Source organism: Varanus komodoensis, unplaced genomic scaffold (genome assembly GCF_004798865.1).
Source record: "Varanus komodoensis strain SLA01 unplaced genomic scaffold, ASM479886v1 scaffold2, whole genome shotgun sequence".
In the NCBI taxonomy this organism is placed as follows: domain Eukaryota; kingdom Metazoa; phylum Chordata; class Lepidosauria; order Squamata; family Varanidae; genus Varanus; species Varanus komodoensis.
The window spans coordinates 2,973,960-2,993,430 of record NW_025335568.1 but is presented as its reverse complement, the minus strand read 5'-3'; the positions used below and the strand labels follow the sequence as shown (position 1 = coordinate 2,993,430).

The window sequence follows — 19,471 nt, the reverse complement described above, 5'->3', positions numbered from 1 at the left end:
CAGTCCATTACGGGCCCCAGTCCTGGGTCCCATCCTGTTAGTCACGCTACAAAGAGCTCTGCCCTCTGAGTGTGCTAAAAAATCAATACATAATAATGCCTGACTAACCACGCTGAGTGGTTAGGAAAACACGATGATTCATTTACATGATTAGCCTTCCCTTAAAAGTCTCCTCATTTATCTCAGCCAAAGATTTCTGTCTCCTTTTGATGAACCCTTCCTGCCCCACATTCTCATGTAAACACTCCGACCAGATACTGAGTTTGGCTCCTCTGCCTGGGTTTCTAAAACTCCGCCAGCTGCAAGCATGCTTACTCATTTCTCCTTCCAACCACAAGAAGAACTAGAAACTTGCGGTGACCAGACTAACATTTTTAGTATGGAAGAAGAAGAAGTTTGAAAAAACCTTGGTACTACAAAGGAACAAACATATTTCTTTCTCTGAGCTCTGGACAGAGAGAAAATTTGCAGTATAGCAGGCTAAGCCTGGGTGTGGCAGGAGCCCATGCGCTGGTACCCAAAGCGTCTTTCTCTTCTCCGTTATACGTTCCCAAATTAGCCCTACACCTCAGCGCTGGTTGAGAATGCAGCTTGCAAGTCTTCATGCAAAGCTGGACAAAGAGCCAGGGCTGAAGAAAGTAGTCTTGGTTTTTAGCCAACAGAAAAACCAAAGTGACAGCTTGGATACTGGATGTGGGGGGGGAGCGGGTTCAAGCTCAGGCCCGTGGGCCGAGTTCGCTCCACGGGGGCCCCGATTCTGCAGGAGGCGGCCGCCCCTGCTCCCACCTGCCTCTTGTTCGGCAACTTCCTGGCCTCTGCACATCTCCCCCGCTCTAAAGGGCTGAATTCCTCAGACCCCTCCGCCACCCTTGGGCACAGAACTTACGGTGTGGCTGGGTGACAGGGTCACGGGCTGCCCGTCCTTCGTGTAATGGGTCTCCGTGTACTCCGGTGCCAGCAGCCTGCTGCAAAGCAAAGGTGGGGAGAGTTGAGAGAGCGCACACGGCGAGACGCGTGCGAGAGGGCCGCTCTTCCGGTGCACTGAGCTCCGTGCCAGCAAAGGATCCTATGAACCGGCTTGGACGCCAACTCCCATCATCCCCAGGCAGCACTGCCACATGGTGGAAGGCTCCTGTAGGGAGTACGGCAGGAGCTGCAGGGACATGAATTTAGGTTGCCCCCTCTGCTTCCCCAGGGTGTCTTTGCAAGAACCAGAGCGCATCCTTCCCGTGGGGAGCCTTTCTGGGTGCCTTCCTTCTCTGCCTTTCTGGACCTTCCATGAGGAATTCACGAGACAGCATGCAGCGCACAGCGGAAGTGCAAAGACGCATTCCGATTTTCAAGGCAAATCGCAGCTGCATCCCGGAAAATGCTGCACTTTCCTCATCCGAAAACAACCTGCAAAAATGCCTGGATGACAACCTTGTAGGGCGGACCCACAAAGTCGCAAAGCAAGTGAGGGGTCACAGAGGCACGATCAATGCATCCCTCAGGCAGAGAAGCCCTGCGCCTCTTCAACGGGGGCGGAAGCAGGACCGTTCCTCGTTTATCCTCGCCTCCTCGTTCCCCACTCCTTCCGTGCAACCCCCAGGTCAGGCGACAAAACTGTAAGCTTCTCAGGGCAGAGAAGTTGTCCTTCTGTTACCACTCTGAGGCGCCACGGGCAGCATGCGAGCATCTTTCATGCGGAAGCAGCACTGGGAAGCCGCCCGCTGCAGGGGCACCCCCACATCTGCTCACTGCAGCCTGCAGGAAAGGTTGCAAGCACCTGAACCTCCCCCCCCCCCGCATACCACAAGGAACAACCAGTTTGCAGGTATGTGCATCATGGGATAGGGAGTCCCCGGCGGCACACCTCCCTAGTCAAGAAGCGACTGTGCGCTACTTTGAACTGGCACTGTGTACAGGACAATACAACACCCTAAGGTGTGCACAGCTCAAGCTGCGTGGAGTTTGACGGGCCAGGACCTCCTCGGCTGTGGCCGTGTGTGCCAAGCGTTTGCCTCCAGGTGGACTTGCACCCCGAGGGCCACCGGGGCCTCTTCTTCCCTGGACAAGCACCTCTGCCCTCGGCACCTCGTCGTGAGCACAGCAACGCTGCAGCTGGTTGGAAGCAACTCCTCTCGATTCTGCCTCTGGGAGCGGATTTCAGGGCCGTCCCTGCAGCGGGGCCGGCATGAACAGGCAAGGCGCTCCGTTCTCCCCAGACAACGCCTCATCAGCCTCCAGACATCAAGAGTGGCACCCACCCCAGTGGAGCGGACCCGAGGAAGAACTGCCTTAAATGGAGTGGCGTGGACACGTTATCACAAGAGGAGGACCAGAGAGTGTGGCTGCCGGCTGGGATCTTCCCGCCAGCCTCTCCAGAGGTCGGGCCTTGCAGATACGCATTTGGCATGACTCACTCGACTTCTTGGCTCTTTCCAAGCCCCACTGAGATTAGCTCCTCCGCTGGCTGCCTATCGGGAGAGGCGAGCAGCAAACCGCAGGGTGACTTCATGGACAAAACCTTCCCCTCCCGGCCACACCTCAGTCAGCACTGCGGGTGGTGGGGATGCTGTTCCAGGCCTCGCATCAAAGGAAGCCGAGCCACGTGACTCCGGGTTTTGCGCCAGTCCAGGGAACTCGACTGCATTGCCTGGCCTCGCCCAATTCTGCCTGTGCAGGGAAGGGGCTGCCGCAGCCACTAAGGAGCAGAGGGCCCGGGGATCCATGGGTGCTCAGAGGAGGCCGCATGCTGCAGGGCGCCTGTTCATTCCGAAGGGTGCAGCAGGTCCTGGGCGGACGGACAGACATGCACGCCCCTTATGCTGGAAGGACTAGAGGCATGCGCCAAGAGGGGTGGGGGGAGAGAAAAGGCACAGCTATAGATACTTAAGGTATAGCACAGGCTTCTGTTCTTGTGCACACAGCCCCTGCCCTCCGGCAATTTGGCAGCTGAGAAGAAATTAGAACGCAAGAATCCACCTTCAGTGGAGACAGACCCTTGGTCCATCAAGGCGGTGTGGTCTCCTCGGAAGGTGGCAGGTCTCAGGCTCTCCGGCAGAGATGGATCTTGTCCATCAGCCACTGCCTAAGAGCCCTGTGACTGGAGGTGCCATGGATGATGGAACTGAGACTTCAGGAAGTGGAGCTAAGAAGGACTCTTGGCAACACCTTCATGGGCTGCTGCCAAGCGAGGCAGTATATGGGAAGGGGGATCTTTTGTCCAGTTCGGAGCGCAGAACCTCACAGCATTTCTCTCCTGGACTGTACTCACCACCCTGCATGTAGAAAGCTAGTTCTACAGAGAGAAGGCTAGACTGAGCCCCCCTCCCTCACAAAGACGATTTTGTGGAGGTGGAGAAATGGGCAAGACTCCCCCAGCTCAAAGGGGGCCTGTCTGGACATAGTTTTGTTCCATAAGTTCACTTCCTCCGTTACATTAGCCCAAAGAACATTCTTCATATCAAGTTTAGAATATCTGCCTTTGAGGATTTCTTTTTCACAAAGGAAAAAGGGGAAATAAGCTGGTCCTGACCATGAAGACGTAAGCTTTGCGTGTCAGACAACGGCTTTTCTCGAGGCTGCCGAGGGACCCTGCCAGCTGCAGCAGGGGAGCAAGTGCAGCGGAAAGCTTGGCAGGGACTGTCAGCGCGCCTGCTCCCCCAGGAGCTAAAAACAACGCGGCTTCGCAGATGGAGCCCCCGGGCTCTCAACCCGGTGGGAACACAGAACGGAGGAGTCGCCTCCGTGCCTGTGGCATTCGCACAGAGTGTCCCCCACTAGAGCGAGCAAACCCTGCGTCTCACAAGCAAGACTGTGCGATCGTTTGCAGGGGGGACGTCCGCTGGAGCAGGGCTCCAGGGAAGCCCCCCAGCACTTCTTGATGGATTCACAGGATAGCAGGGTCGGAAGGGGCCAGGAAGGCCACCGGGTCCAACCCGCTGCTGGTGCAGGGCACCACTCACACCATGCCACCCAGATGGCTGGCCAGCTTCACCCTGAATGTCCCAGTGTGGGACTGCCCAGCACCGCTCCAGGCAGCCGGTTCCATTGCTCTGACCGTGAGGAAGCTCCTCCTGGCGTCTAGCCTGCATCTGGTGCGCTGCAGTTTAGGCTCCTTCTTCCGTGTCCTGCGCTCAGAGATGAGTGGGGAGAGGTGACTGCCTTCCTCTTTGTGACAGCCTCTGAGGAACTTGCAGAGGGCTGGCATGAGCCCTCGTGGTCTTCTCTTCTCGAGGCAGAACATGCCCAGCTCCCTCAGGCTTTGCCCCCAGTCCCTGAATCATCCTTGCTGCCCTCCTCTGAGCCTGCGCTAGATTCCCTGTACGTGGGGTGCGGCAGCCCATAGAACCATAGGATAGCCGAGTTGGAAGGGGTCAGGGAGGCCATCGAGTCCACCCCCTGCTGTTGCAGGACACCACGTCACACCACCCCACTCAGGTGGCTGCCCAGTTTCGCCTTGAATGGCTCCAGTGTGGGAGAGCCCCCCACCCCTCCAGGCAGCTGGTTCCACTGTTGGATTGCTCTGACAGTGAAGAAGCTTTTCCTGATGCCCAGCCTGAATCTGGGTTGCCGCAACTTGAACTGATTATTCCGTGTCCTGCACTTGCATCAGCAAGAGGAGATCTCGACCTTCCTCTTTGTGACAGCCTTTGAGGTCCTTATAGAGGGATCTCATGTCCCCCCTCAGTCTTCTCTTCCCAAGGCTGACCATGCCCAGTTCTCTCCGTCTCTCATCACAGGGCAGCGTTTCCAAACCCTGGATTAGTTTTTCCATCTGAGATTGGTAGCAGTCCTCACCATGACCAGGTTCTCATGATCATGGGGGAGAAAGAAGCCATGAGGGGCACCCACCCCTCCGATCGGCCTCTACCCCATGGCCCTGGCACCCTCTTTCAATAGCCTGCCATAGGGAAGGGGTGGACCAGAGGAAAACCTGCACTGCACGGAGCCCCGCATCCCGTCTTCTCCAGCAGCCAGCCCTGTGCCTCGAGGAACGCCATGAGGGGGCCACGGCATTCTCCGGGTCTTGCTGCTTCTGCTGGCATTGAAGAGTCGCTGCCTTGGGCTGGTGAGCCTTGGGAGGGTGCCTTGGGATGCCCCACCCTGCCTTTCCTCTGCGAGTCCTCCGAGCCCGGCAGGCAACCTGAAGGCCCGGGCAGGGGTGCTGGCGCAGGCCCTGAAGCATCCAGGGCATCTCAGCTTTGGAAAAGAAAAGGGACTGGAAGGGCATAAGGTGCAGCTGGATGTGGACAGGCCCAAACCCCCTTTCGCCCTCTCTCAGGAGGCATCCGGGACACAGGGCTGCCTCCGAGTGGGGCTGTTGCTGTGCTCGGTGCCACCAAGCCGCCTCTGACCTGGGGGGATCCCGTGAACAGCAACCTGCAAAGCGCCCCGCTCAACTCTGGCCAACTCAGGGCTGCGGCTTCCTTGTGGAGCCGGCCCGTTGCTCCGCTGCCCTGCCTCGTCTTTGACTTTCCCCAGCAGGATGGTCTTGCCCAGGGAGCCTGGCCCTCTCGGGAGGCACCCGAGTCAGACAGCCTCAGCATGGCCCCTCTCGCTTCTAGGAAAGGCCGTGGCCCCAAAAGCAGGGAGGTGCATTTGTGCTGGGATGCTTAACGGAACCTCCAGATTTAGAGGCATTCTACCTCTGGACCTGGGAAACTGGGGAACTATAGCAGAAGTGTGCGCTTGTGCTCTGTGAGCTCCCTGTGAGGAGCGGAGCGACCACTGTGGCTGCCAGGACGCTGGTCTGCACGGATCCACGTCCACACCCACAGTGGCCCTTCCTGTGTCTTGGCTGCACATGGGGACATGCGCACAGCCTTCTTTCCGACATGTGTGCCCATGACCTGGCTTAGCCGGGGCATGTGTGTTGGGAAAGAAGCAGGTTAGGACGGAGAGTTGCGGAGGTCCGCATGCCCATCAGCACTGGCTGGAAACAGCCGTCCGGGTTGCAGAAGGGTTTTCTCACCCTACTGGCGACGTCGGCGTTCCAGCTTGGGGCATTCTGCTGGCAATGCACTTCTGAGGGAGGGAATTCCAGGGCAGAAATAAAAGCCCCGTGATGCAGCCTTGGAATTCCTTCTCTGCTAGAACCTCCTAGAATGCACGGATGTTCAGCAAAGCTGCCTGGAGCTCCGTCCGTCTCAGATCCTGAGATTCAGCAGGCCTCGCTGCTATCGACCGGTCTCTCCACCCACCAAGAGCGGCATCCCCTCCCCAAAAAAGGTTGTGCTGAGTCTCTCTCTCTGCGGGCTTTTTCCCACAGCTGCCCGCTGTCTCTCAACGAGGCTGCTGGCAGCGCTGCTCGGTCTGACACGCCGCTGAACCTGCTCCGCTGACAAATCGCTTCCTGATGTCGGAGCGGAAGATGAAGAGCCGGGACGGGAGAGCAAGCATAAATCAAAAGCAGAGGCTGGGTGGATGTGGAACCCCCCCGCCCCCCCGCCGCCCCCTCCGCCGCCCCCTCAGTCCAGCAATGGGCAGAGAAAGCCGGTCTTCTGCAAAGGCGCACATGGGGGCATTCAAGGGAGGGGTGTCCAAAGGGCGCTGCAGAGGCACCGCTTCAGGCAGCTGCTGAGGGGTTTCAGGGAGCAGAAGCCCCCCAAGCCTTTCCCCCTTTCCCTGTGGCCTGCAATACTGCTTCGTACAAAGGGGTGCATGCTTGCACAGGGCTTCTGAGCCAAGGGCTGCTCTGCCGGGTTCAGAGAAGTGCACAGCGCAAACCCAAACTGTGCTTGGGCCCAGGAAGGCCAGCTCCCTTAGAAACACAGAAGACACAAAATTCCCCCCACACGGAGGCATCGAACAGGATGACTCTCTGCCGTGGGTGCGCATGTGCAGAGGGCAGGACAGGTGTATCAGGCTCCCTTGCTCAGAGCCCGCACATCAGGGTTGGCGGTGTGTCCAGCACCCCATTGGCTGGGCCCCGTGGCCAGCAGGTGAGGGGAGGAGGGAAGAGGCAAGCAGGAGCAGGAAGTGACGCCTCGTGCGGCAGGTGCTGACGGAGCAGGATCCCTTCTCCACCCGCCGGGCGCTTTTGCTCGGTTTTCTGGTCAGCCTTATTATCAGTGACCTGGAGGAAGGGATAACCCGATGATACCGAAGTGGGGGCAGCGGCCACAACTGAGGAGCAGGCGATCCAGCTGCAGAAGGACCCGAGCGAGCAGTGCGAGTGGGCAGGGGGCAACAGGATGGCAGTCAGGGTGGGTAGATGCAAGGCCAGGCACTTGGGAATCAGGAACAGGAGTCGCCAGGACGGGATGGGCGGCGAGAGGCTGGAGAGCAGCACTCGTGGAAGGGACCTCGGGGTGCTGGTCGACTGCAGGCTGAACAGGAGCCGGCAGTGTGATGCGGTGGCTAAAAAGCCAAACGCCACCCTTGGATGCACAGCCACAAGCGTGGCTTCCAGATCTAGAGAAGCGTTGGTACCGCTCTACACAACTCTGGTACACCCACAACTGGAGTGCTGCATCCAGTTCTGGGCTCCACATTATAGGAGAGACAGAGCTGGGTTAGAATCGGTTCAGTGCAGGGTCACAAGGATGGCAGCTGGGCTGGGAGGGAGGACCTGTGAGGAGAGGCTGAGGGAACGGGGTCTCTTCAGCCTGGAGAAGAGGGGACTCCGAGGGGATCTTGCAGAGGTACGTGAGGGGATGCCACGTGGAGGAGGGCCATGAGCTGTTCTTCCCTGCAGAGGAGGGCAGGATGCGTTCCAGTGGGACAAAGCTCAGGCAACCTGGCTTCAGGTCGGATGTCAGGAAGTACTTCCTAGGATATGGAGTGGGCTTCCAAGGATGGTGGTCGAGGCCCCATCGGTGAGGACATTCAAGGAAAGCTTGGACGCCCATGCGTTGGGGATTGCATGAGTGCAGCCGGCTGGAGCCAGGGGTCAGACTAGATGACCCGGGAGACCCTTCTGACTCACTCTGTTTCTATGTTGCTATGTTTCTATAGTCATCCTAAACATAACTTTCCCCGGGGGCTTTTCGTCCCGCCCACTTGCACCACAGATGAAACCCGCCCCCTGCTGAGCCAGCAGCCTCCCGGGGCGGAGGAGCTCCCCTTTCATCAGCACTTCCCCTCACTGGCCCGCACGCCACTTCTGCTTCCGATATTAGCCGACTTCTTCTTTCCCCCTTCTTCATCTAGGACAAAAGATCCTTCTGCTACTTGTGCAGAGAAACAGTACATTTGAAAGGTGCTAGGACATTCCACTGCCTCCAGCAGATAGGAAAAGCGGGGTGTTAACATCAAAGGGGAAGGACAGACGGACGGACACCCCTTGTCCAGGAAATCTCTCATAATGCCTCTCCCCAGGTCCTTCCCTGCTTTCAGATGAGCCCGACTTAACTTGTTCATCAAGGATCTTGAGACGAGGGTGAGGTGCCCAGGGCCGCAGACGACACCAGATTACTTCACGCGGTTAAAACGAAAAGGGATTGCAAAGAGCACCAAGAGAATGTCTCCAAAACTCGGGAATGGGTGTTAAAACGGGCAAATATTGTCCAGCATAGCAAAACCCCGGCCTCATCCTCTGAGCCGGGTCAGAAAGAACCTTGGGCTTTGCCGGACTGCTCGAGGGCAGGGCAAACCAGTGAATGTCTGCCATGCAAACAGCAGACTCCAGATTCCAGTTCGTTAGGAACAGAACCTGAAACAAAACAGCCCTGTCCTATACAGATACGGTGCACACACGCTGGAGATGCTGTACACACTTCTGATTGCGACACCTCAAAAATTAAACAAATGTGTGGAGGATTACAGCTGCAATCAAAGAAGAAAAGTGCATTATAAACTCCCACGAGAGAAGAACATCCACTGTGGTTTCTTCTGCACATCGAAAGGATGTGCTGAGGGAGGGCAGGTGGGCACCTCTGCGGCTCCCGTGTTCTTCTTGCCACGGAAGAACAGCAAAGGGGGGAAAGGAAGCTGGGGATGCCAGGGTGGGACCCCGCCTTGCCGAAGCACCGAGTTGCCAACTGATTCCACAAACTACCCAACGCCACACAGGAGGCTAAAATCTGAGCGAGCCGGTGAGAGTGCAGGCACCCCTCGCAGCAAGCTGCAGAGGCCACAAAGCGCTGCTTACGGGGAGAGAGATCAGAAGCAGGTACTTCCAGCCCCCACCCAGATAAACACTTTCCCCATCCCCTCTCTGTCTTTCCTCTGGAGCAAGAGAGAGAGAGAAAGAACAAGCTTTTCAAACCTGGCACTGCTTTCCAAGATCAAGTCCATCTCCCAAGCACTTCCTGCCTTGGCCGCGGGCCAAGCTGAGTGAGGTTTTCGGCAGGGGGTGCTGGCAACAGGAATGAACATTAGCAGGGCTGGGTCTCTGTTTGCTTTTTGCTTCTCCCCTCCTCATCCACCCCCCCCAACTCCAAACAAACCATGTGCATATAAAAGAAGAAAAATAACATTCCAGAATCCCCAGTAAGCTGAGATTTGCAGAGCCAGAGAAACCGTAGTTTAGGAGAAAACATCATCATTAGCAGCCGGGCTAAATCCAGAGCAGTTCCAAGAAACCACTGTAACCACAAACTTGAACTCAGTGCAACGCCATCGCTGAACGATGCCAGTTCTTCAAGCTGCTCTTGACCCCGCTGTTTTGATAACGGAAGTCTTCATTGTTGCCCTGTCTCAATTAATTTTGCCTCCCTCAAACAGTTTCCTAATCACTCTTCTTCCATCCTGAAGGTAAACAGATCTGGCAAATTCGGGCTGGTTACTACTTAAACTGCAGACAGACTGAATTGCCGCTGAACCTCTCCACATGTTCCCCGGCACCTCACCAGACTGCTGGGACCTGGGATCTGCAGCCAGCCCCGGGAGCCCTCAGCAGCTCCGCTGCCAGCGAGTGCCGCACCGAACCAAAAGCTCCGCTGCAAACAGCCTCGCCCGGCCTGGGGCCCCACAGGTGTCTTGGACTGCCACTCCCAGGGGACCTAAGCATCGTCAGCTGTTTGCCCAAATGTTGTTTTTTTGGAATTGAAGTATTTTTGCAGTTTTCTATTCTGTTTTCCATGTCGATGCTGGAATGTTATATTGTGTTTTTATTGCGTCCGTATCCACATTTTGGTTGGGCTTCTTTTTCGTGCTTTTGAGAAATTGCCGTGAGCTGCCCAGGGAGCTTCGGCCATCAGGTGGGACAGGGAGAAAGTCAACAACAGCCGGGGCAACCATGGGCCACGTGCCCACGAGAAAGCAGTGGGGTGAGCGGCAAGGAGGGCGGACTCCCAGAGCGGGGAGGCCTCAACCCTCCCGTCGCCTCCCACTGAGCAGAGCTCGGGGCAGGAGGTACCGGCAGGCTCCGGACATATACTCAAGGGCCATGTATGGGTTGAGTATGGGCTGTTGTTGACCTGCAGGTTATTTTGCCATCTGAACCCAGCCACACTACCAAGCAGTGGCTTGTGAACCACAAAGAAGAACCCACAGACATGGGGTGAGGACACGGAGAGAAGTCACGGTTTGCTGTTCGGTTAGGAACCATGGGTTGTTCTCCGAGGTTCGTTGTCTAGCTGGGTACAGACAACACGATAACTCGCTCTTCAGCGGGGGGGGGGGGGATTTACAAATGAGCCCTGGTTCTACTCACTGCAGAGGGTTTGTCCAAAAGTTGTTGTAACCGAAGGCCGGGAAGAGATGGACAGACGTACAAGCAGAAGAACAGCTGAAAGGCCCCGCTGGTTTGATCCCGGATCCATCCAGTCCAGCATTCGCCTTGCACGCTGGCCACCCAGTGGCCCACGGAAACCCACAACCAGGACAGGCACCCCCCACCCAAATTCCCCAGCAGCCGCTACACCAAGGCCCCCCGCCCAGCACCGGAGGTGGCCAAAGCTATCAGGGCCAGTGGCCACAGGCGGTCTTCCCCTCCACAGATATGTCTGCTCCCCTTTAAAGCTGTCCGAACTGCCGCACAGGCAGGGCTGGGCGAGGCCGTGGAAACAGCCGTTGTCGAGCTCAGCTGCTCCAACAGCCGGGCTAGGAAGTTCCGATCTCCAGGATGGCTGTCATTTCCCCTCGAGGGCAGAAAAGCCAGGGAAAGGCCCAGAAAATGAGAATCATGCCTGCTGGAATGCTGTTAGTCATTTATCTCTCTACACTTAACAAAAAAAGGCTTTTAGAACAGGATCTGCTCCTGTTAAAATAAATTTTGAAATGCAGTGTGTGTCTGGGAGAAGACTCCGCTAGAATTCGTCTCCCTTTAAGCACGTTTTCCAAATGTTGGAATTGGTGTCATGGTGGCAGGGGGCCATTCCATCGCTTGAGGCTGCAAGCGGAAATGGCCTGCAGTCCAGCCCCAGGTTGTAGGAAGACTCAAAGTCTTGCCTTGAGGCTGATGGGTGCAATTCTGTGCAAATGCAGACAGAAGAAAAGGCTTTAATGGACACTTAATCAGGGGTATTCCACCAGCCCTGCTAGAAGACTAGCTATTTTTCCTCTGCCCTCCCCGCTCCTTTTTCCTTGTGTGTCAGGCCCTTTTACATTGTGATTCTAACCACAGACTGTCTTCTTTTACTGATTTTTTAAAACATTCCAGAAGCCACTTTAGTGGTGGTGGTGAGGAGGAGGAGTTGGAAAATAATTTAAATACATTATATGTGAACTCTTTTATACTTATTTTTTTCTAAATGAGAAATGGAAATTAGAAATGTGACAAAATGCCCACGGTCTGAAGAATATGTTGTGTTGTTCTGTTTTGTGCACAACATCAAGCTGGACAGACTTAGCTGAAATATTCAATTAATATCCAATGGGTGTGGTTCTCAAATGCATTTCAGCCCTGAAACTAAGGCAGAAAGTGAGAAAGAAAGCAACTGCCCACCAGTAAAATCCACAGCAGAGGCAGAACTTGAACAGTCCAAGGATAGGCTGGACAGGCACATGGTGAGCATGTCATGAGCGGAGCCAGCTGGAGCCGGGGGTCAGACTAGATGGCCCGGGAGGCCCCTTCTGACTAGCTTTGCTTCTGTGTTGAACTCAGCTCTCCTAGGACTGCTGTCACTCAGATTGTCAATTATTCCCCAGAGTTAAAGCAGGAAGGGAGGAGCACGCAGAGCGGGGGGGCAGGGGGGCGGACCGCAAAGCCAGTCCTCTGCTTGAAGGGTTGTTAGCGGAACCACATCTGCCTGGAAGCGTGCTTTTATCTGTGGGGCTGCACAGCCCCAGAACACTTGAAAGCAAAAGGATCTAACTGAACGAATAGATGTCACCGATCAGTATTTAGCACCAGGCCAAGAGGCGCACGAACCACAGCTTCTGTTTAAGCTACAGTAGCTCTGCATAAATGCCCAATAATGCATATCAGTTAGCACATCTAAACATTATTGGGAATGTGTAAGTGACCATTCTCAAAACCCCCTACCAAAGCTCTCCCTTTCCCCCACTCCCCCCGCCGCCCCACCGGCCAGGTTAGAAGAGGTGCTTAAAAGGCCGAGATCTTTCCTCTGGCCCTGCACAGTTTCTCTTTTCCTTCCACAGGGCCAAGTCCTTGAATCTAGTTTTCTCAGGGTGGCCCAAAGAGCTGCATCGCCTCCTAGCCACTGCTTTTCCAAGACATGAACGATCCTGTCAGCTCTGTCTGCAGAAGCTCAAACCTGCCCGACAGGCACCCAGCCGCTGCACTCAGCTTTCCCAAACCAAAACAGACCCATATTTGTACCGCCGTGCACGCGTTTTGGTAGGGCTGAAGGGCCCGCAGCCAAAAGAGGAGGCAAGCCGGGGCCAGGGAGGTTCGTCTTCACTGCTTCTCCACTCCCAGGCGCAACCCCGGTGTTTTCCTAGCTGTTCTTGGTGAAAAGGGAACTGAGCATTTCCAGTGGCAAATTTCCCCCAAGGTCTGGCCAGCTCCCAGCTCTAAACCAGAGGTGACAGGCCAGGGGGCCCAATCCAGCACTCCTGGATCCTGGCTGGTGTCCCAGTTCAGCCTTCTGGAATTCTCCAATTATCCACAGCCCCTTCCCTGGCCCGGGAGCCCTTCCCCCAGCCATCGAAAGGTTAAAATGGCTTTCCTGAGGCTGGCTGGCTGGCTGACAGGAGGGGCTTTGAGCCACTGTGGGTAGCTTCGGGGCACTGAGTTGGGGGCTCTGCTGGGGTCCTGAGGAGCTTTGTCTTAAAATACACAAACTGGTCTTTTCACTTACTGGTTTTTTTCCAGCTCCAGAACCAGCTCCTGACCCTCGACAGTCACCACCATGTCTCCGCGGGGCGGTGATGGAGCCTGCGAAAGAAAGAAAGAGAGGGCATCTGCTCAGACAGAGTCCTTGTCCTTGGAAGCCTTCCCCGCTCCAGGCAAAGGAGAGCATTTCTCGGCCAGGCAGAGATCCCCCGAAGGCTGGGTGCCTGGACCAGAGGGAAAGGAGGAAGAATGTTGGGGGCAGCGGTCTGTCCAAGATCATGCAAGGCCGGGGGTAGGAAAGAATTGTCCAGATGCTCTAAGTCTCACACAATAAGGTCTGTGGCCCAGGCCCAATGCAAGGTGTTCGTGTGGACATAGAAAGCCCTGAACGGCTTAGGCCCCGGCTGTCTTAGGGAGCGCCTGCACCCGTGTGCGCCAGCCCGGTCTTTGAGATCTACTCAGGTGACCCTCCTGTGTGAGCCACCCCTTCGGGAGGGGAGAGGGAAGGCCACGAGGAGCAGGGCCTTTTCTGCAGCTGCTCCCCATTTCTGGAATGCTCTCCCCAAGGAGACTCACCTGGCACCTTCCTTACTATCTTTTCAGCACCAGGGAAAGACCTTCCTTTTAAAAAACCATTTTAATAACTGATTGCCATAGTCCGTTGTGTTGAATGTTTCATTGTATTTTATTGTTGTTTTAATGTGTAATATGCTATGATTTTATTATGTTTTATCGCATTTTTATCTTGTGTTGTGAGCTGCCCAGAGGTGCTGTGGCACAATCAGATGGCATACAAATGTTTTAAATAAATAATCCAGAATAAAGGAGCAGAGGAAAAATTATCCCCCAAGAGTCCCACTGCTTCTTGCTGATGGCAGAACTGATAGTCACATGCAGCCTCAATACTGTGGCATCCCCTCACCTGCGGATGAACAGGTGTGTACGGATTACCTGTAATCCCAGGAGACAAAGCCTTCCAGACAGAAAAGTGTCTGGCCATCCCTGCTGGTTTGTGTACGGGTTTTAGCAGCAGGAAGACCATCCAGGAGCAAGATCTTCACATGGCATCAGGCCTGGGAACGTGTGGGGATTCCTGCCCCACTTGTGAGCTTTCTGGGGGTCACTGGGCAGCTTGGACCAACCTCGACCTGAACCAGCAGCCCCCCCACCTTATCTTCTCCCCTCTGTTGTGAAGACTCGACGAGGTTTCTACAGGCAGAAAAAGGACAAAACTCAGAGATGCTCCTCTTTGGGGCCAAGATCTCCCCCAGTTTAAATCCCAAGAGCAGAACATAAGAAAAACATCCTTCCTTCTGGTGGTTAACCCATCGTACACAGACTGTACAAATGGTACATGTGTGAAGATAACGCACATGCACCGTCCTGGGTGCATTTGTGCAAATTCTGGGTAGGTAGATAAGAGGATCTTGCTGCAAGAAGAAAAGATAAACTTGTTCTGCCACCGCGAAGGCTTCCTGGATGCACGGAAGAAGCAAGCACACACTTCCTGCAGTTTACCTGGTACAGTGAACACAACCCTCTCTCTGCAACACGGCTGAGTCTACACAAATGAGGCACGCCCCCCACAGAAGTCACTCTGCAAGCGAGATTTCAAAATACCAAAGGAAGAAAAACGCCCGGCCTTGCAGGAGATGCCATTCCCTTCTTTTTCTTTAATTCAGAAACAGAACCTCAGTTATATTATTGCCCTCATATCAACCATCCAGCAAAAAAAGGCACCCTGAGCCCCATTTTCCGGAGAGAAAACCAACCAGGAGAGGAAAGCGCTGCGCAACAGCTGCATGGACGAAGAGGGATGTGCACTCCTGGTCTTCTCTCTGTGAGGAAGCACCGGCTTTGCATTCTGGTTCCTTCCTGGGATCTCCTCTTCAAGAGCTCGAGAAGCAGGTGATGTGCAGGGCCTGCCTTTAGTTTATGTTATCAACATCCCTAGGGTGCCTGGACTTGCTGGAACCCCCCCAAGATGGGATACAGCTCGGAAATAGGTCAGTCCAGTAATGAACCAGGCCAATGTTGCAGAACCGAGAGACACTGGCAAGAACACCTCCAGCCTGGGAAGGGCTAAAAGTCCGCAACACAGAACCGTCCAGCGAAACATCCTCTGGGGAAGGACAGATGGTGGGCCCCATGGGCAACCCGTCCCCCGGGAAAAAGGCCCCTCTCTGAGTCCATGGAGAGCCACTGGCAGTTGGAATGGGTAACGCCAGGCCAACCCTCTGCCCGGGTTTCTGGACGTCCAGGTCAGATCAACATCCAAGCCACATTCCTCTAAGCAGAAGATGCCACCTTCCAAGATGCTGCCTCTTTCCCTGCACCCCCCCTCTCTCTCTCTCTCTCACACACACACACACACACACAGAGTGTTGGCACCCTCAGGGAATGCTCATGGAAAGCAGATGTGCAGCACAACAGCCTTCCCAGAAAATGACACTCAATGGCAACAGATAAAATTGTTCTGGTCACCCCGTCCCCGACACAACACTGGCCCCCAGTCCACCCTCGGCAACAAGCCCAGCTGGCACGGTCTTGTTCCCATCACAGCCCCGCAAGTGCAGCTTTAACCCAGAATTCCCAAGGCAGGGATGGATTCCCGTTTCAGCCCCCAACCCCAAGATATGGCCTTCCCCGACCCCCCTCCCCAACCGCCGCTGGGAATTCTTGCAGGCTGCTTGGCTGCGAGGGCCGAACTTGTCCCCAGCGGCCAGCAGGGCGATTCCCACCCTCTCTCGCTTACGGCCACAGCAACGCCCAAGCGTAACAGCGGGAAACAATTTGGAGTCACTCCTCCAAGCTGCAAATTTGAGGTCTCCAGACTGAGCGCAACCAAACAAAACCAACGTTGCCAAAGCTGGCTTTGGGGCGCAGGGGGACGGATGGCCTTCATCCTCAGATCCTTCTCTCTCTCTCTCTCTCTCTCTCTCTCTCTCTCTCTCTCTCTCTCACACACACACACACACACACACACACACACACACACACACATATCCCGGAATCCACAAGGCCCCCTACTTAAGAGACATGAACTTTAGAGAGTTCTGGGAAATGGGGATGAAAGACCAAGTCCCTCAGGCAAAATGTTTGACCTAAAGAACTTCTTTGAGATGTGCTTGTTTGTTCGGAGAACCCAAACCAAAGCCAGGGTGGCTGCAAAGCTGAGAAAGGGCGTGCGTGTGGGCACCCGTGGCTTTCCCGGGAGGAGAGAAGGGCAGCTTCGAGGAAGGCTTTGCCCTGGGGAGGAGCAGAAGGGAGCACCCACCCCCCCACCCCCGCTTGAGAGGCTGGGCAGGCCTGGACGAGGTCCTCTCCTGGGGGCTTGCCTTTGCCGCCCAGTCACCCCCCACCCCCGCCCCACACGGCCAGGGCAGCTGTGGCCACGCACTCCTGGCACCCAGCACGGAAGGCAGCATCACGCAGAGCCCAGCCCTGCCTGCCCGGGGGCCCCACGCCCTGCAGCTGCTTTGCGCGGAAAAACAGGAGGAAGAAGAGCAGCCTCCAGCACCTCGATTCGCTTGGCCCCAGGGAAAGACGCCAGCCGCTGCCTTGGGATTGTCAGAACCAGGGACTGTGTGCCTTTCGGATGTGCTGGACGACACTCCCCGTCAGCCAGCATAGCCCCACACACTGGAGGGCACCGGGGTGGGGGCAGCTGCCCGACTCTGACCGCCCAGGGCACTGCTGACGCCGAGTTCTGGCGGGCCTGGGCAAGAAGCCCTCCAGGCCCCCGGAAGCAGGGAGTCCACCGCCTCACGGCCATCATCCCCGGCACTCGCGCCCTGTCCCAGCCTCGCCACTGCTGGGCAGGCCGCGATCCGGGGAGCGAGGGGGCCGCGGCACCGGCCTGCCCTCCTCTCACCGCCACCCTTGCCTGGAACCCTGCAAGAAGCGAGCAGCGGAGGAGCAGGCACTGGGCATTCTTGCCTGCACACCCTGAGCCGGGGGGGGGGGCCCTTCTCCCTCCCTGTCAGGCAGGACCTTCCCCAGCTCTGCCCCGAGATGCTGCATCCACGCCCGCGCCCTCCACGTGCGGGGAATGCCTGCGGCGGCACAGAACGGGGGCCTGGCAGGCAACGCATTCTGGGTGAGCGCTCAGCGGCGACCCCACGCCAGGTCTCGAGGTCCTCGCGATCACCCAGGGCGCCGTGTGCAGCCCCTCGCAACGCGGGCCGTCTGGACTCCAGGCAGAACATCTTGCAACCTTCTCTAGCAGCATCTCCAAGCCAGAACCGCGGCCCCTTGAGGATCAGCCAGGGCACATCCAAATGCCGAGCACATCGCCCGTCACGCGGCTTGAGGCCCGGGGGAGCTCAGCCGATGGTCACACTGCTTAGAAGCACTCGCTTCCCCAGCCAGATCGGATCTCTCCCAACTTCTCTCAGCTCGCAGGCCTACAAAACAGCCCTTGCAGCCCCGCACCCCAAACCCCGGCCCACAGCAGCTCTCGACGCATTCCCAAAGAGTGGCCAAGTGGTTTTCCTGAGCCTATGGGGTGAAGGGTGTGGGTTGCTGTGGAGAGATGGAGAAAGCTGACGAAGGGAGAGAATCGCCCTCTTCCCTCCCCTTCCGCACGCAGCAATCAGAAACCGCCTAGTCTTCATGCCCTGGGGACAACTGCATGCACATCGGGTGCTTCCCACAACTGTCAGCTTTCCCCTTTTCCATGTTATGTGCCAGCCGCCTGGCTTGGGTTGGCTCCAGTGGGGCCCGTCCCTCTTGCACAGGCCTGGCTTGCCCCCAGATGCCTCCCCGTCCCAACAAAGCAGATCCCCCCTTTCTGCACCAGCATCTCATCCACACACCGGGCGTCCTTTGCTGCGCCTTTCCAGCGGCCCGTGCACGAAGCGGGTCGCGATTCAGAGGAGGCGAGCTTGGTGGTCCCGGATTTGAAGCTTCTTTTTAGCAAGCTCAATGTGGATTCCGGGACCTCGGAACAACATTTCTCCACATCCTTGCACCAACATGGCCCTCGAGCACCACATCTTCCACAACACCTACAAAACTATTGAGATGGTGCTTCTAAGCTTCCGTCATTCCACCAGCCAGGTGATTTAGCAGGTGGGCCACCCCCATCACAAGCCCAGCTACCTGTGCGTGTGGTTATTGGGGTATGTAACATTGCCTGCACCTGCACTGCACAGAATTCGGAATTCTCTGCTGACCAGAGGGAAAGGGTTCGTGCCTCAGGCAAGATGAGGCTGCCTCCTGCCTGCCCCTTTCCTCCTCCCACCTCACCTGGAAAGGAAAAGGGTCACATGACTGTCTGTTCCCCTCCCACCGCCTTGCCCCGAGATCTCCCCACCTAACAATGTGCCTTCCCTGTGAACCAAGATCTTCTGCATGAGCACATGAAGCCTCTCCTTCATGCAAGCCATGCAAGGATTGCTTGTGAGCAAATGGAGCCCCTTTACCTTTTCCTGTACGCCCCTCAGTGTGGATCCTCACAGACCCGGGTGCAAGAAACAGCCGCTTTGCTGAATCTGCTCCTCAGAGCTTCTCTCTGCTGAGCCGGCGCATTACCTGATGTTCAACATCAGGGACCTCCCACAGCCAGAAGCCCAGAGACCAGAAGCCAGCCAGAAGCCAGCCAGAAGCCCAGGGACCTCCCACAGCCAGAAGCCCAGAGCTGATCAGAGCTGCTTCTCCTGTACAAGAGGATATTTGCTCATCTCCATAGGAATAGGTCCTGTCTAAGCAGCCCTTACCTCTCCCTGAAACGTCACCCTCCTTCTCTAGGACCTCCACCCAAGGGGAGCTGTCATCCACGAACGGGGACCCTGTTAGTAGGTCCCCAAGCTGTGCCCCCTCCAGCCCCCCCCCCCCCGCTCTCTGAGACCCCCCGGTCAGCACCCTTGGCTCCGAGGAAGACATTTTACCTGGCACATCACCATGGCCTCCATCAAGCGGGCAGGGAGTCATCAACGGGACCTTCAGTGCAGTGCACCAGAGAAGTCCGGCTTCACTCCCTTCTGGCCAAAGAGAAACACCTCCGAGCACACCTGTGCTCGGAACAACCTGTTCTTCGGGTTTCCAGCAGAAATGGGCTGTCCAAGGTGCTGACAGGTTGGTGCACGTGATGATCAGCTAACCGCCTCCCAGACACAGCGCAGCGTCCCCAGCGGGTGACCAGAAGCAGCGCTCCCATTTAAAGCAACGATAATGTTAGAAAGCACCTGGCGTTCTTTGCCCAGGTACCAGGCAAACATTTAACTGGGTAATCCAGAGTGTGGGATAAACGTTTGTTGGAGAGATACATTGGTCTTCCTTCAGAAATCCCATGGATGATAGAGGGCTTTGGTTGCCTTTAGCATGGGAAGAGATCTTTTGTTCGGAAAGACAATATGA

At 56.3% G+C, this 19,471-nt stretch overlaps 1 protein-coding gene across 7 annotated transcripts in view; it reads right to left on the bottom strand.

Moving 5' to 3' along the window:
• ADAM33 (ADAM metallopeptidase domain 33) overlaps positions 1-19,471 on the bottom strand; it is a 72,469-nt gene that overhangs the window by 41,016 nt on the left and 11,982 nt on the right. For 2 of the 7 annotated variants that reach the window (XM_044428641.1, XM_044428639.1), the window contains exons 3-4: positions 13,137-13,213; positions 887-965 (exon numbers count right to left, since the gene is read on the bottom strand). In XM_044428641.1, coding sequence (XP_044284576.1) covers positions 887-965; positions 13,137-13,213 — 156 coding nt within the window. Of the gene's footprint in view, positions 1-886; positions 966-13,136; positions 13,214-14,062; positions 15,571-19,002; positions 19,170-19,471 lie in introns of those variants that run through there. The other 5 variants (XM_044428642.1, XM_044428644.1, XM_044428643.1 and 2 more) reach the window with 4 other exon arrangements.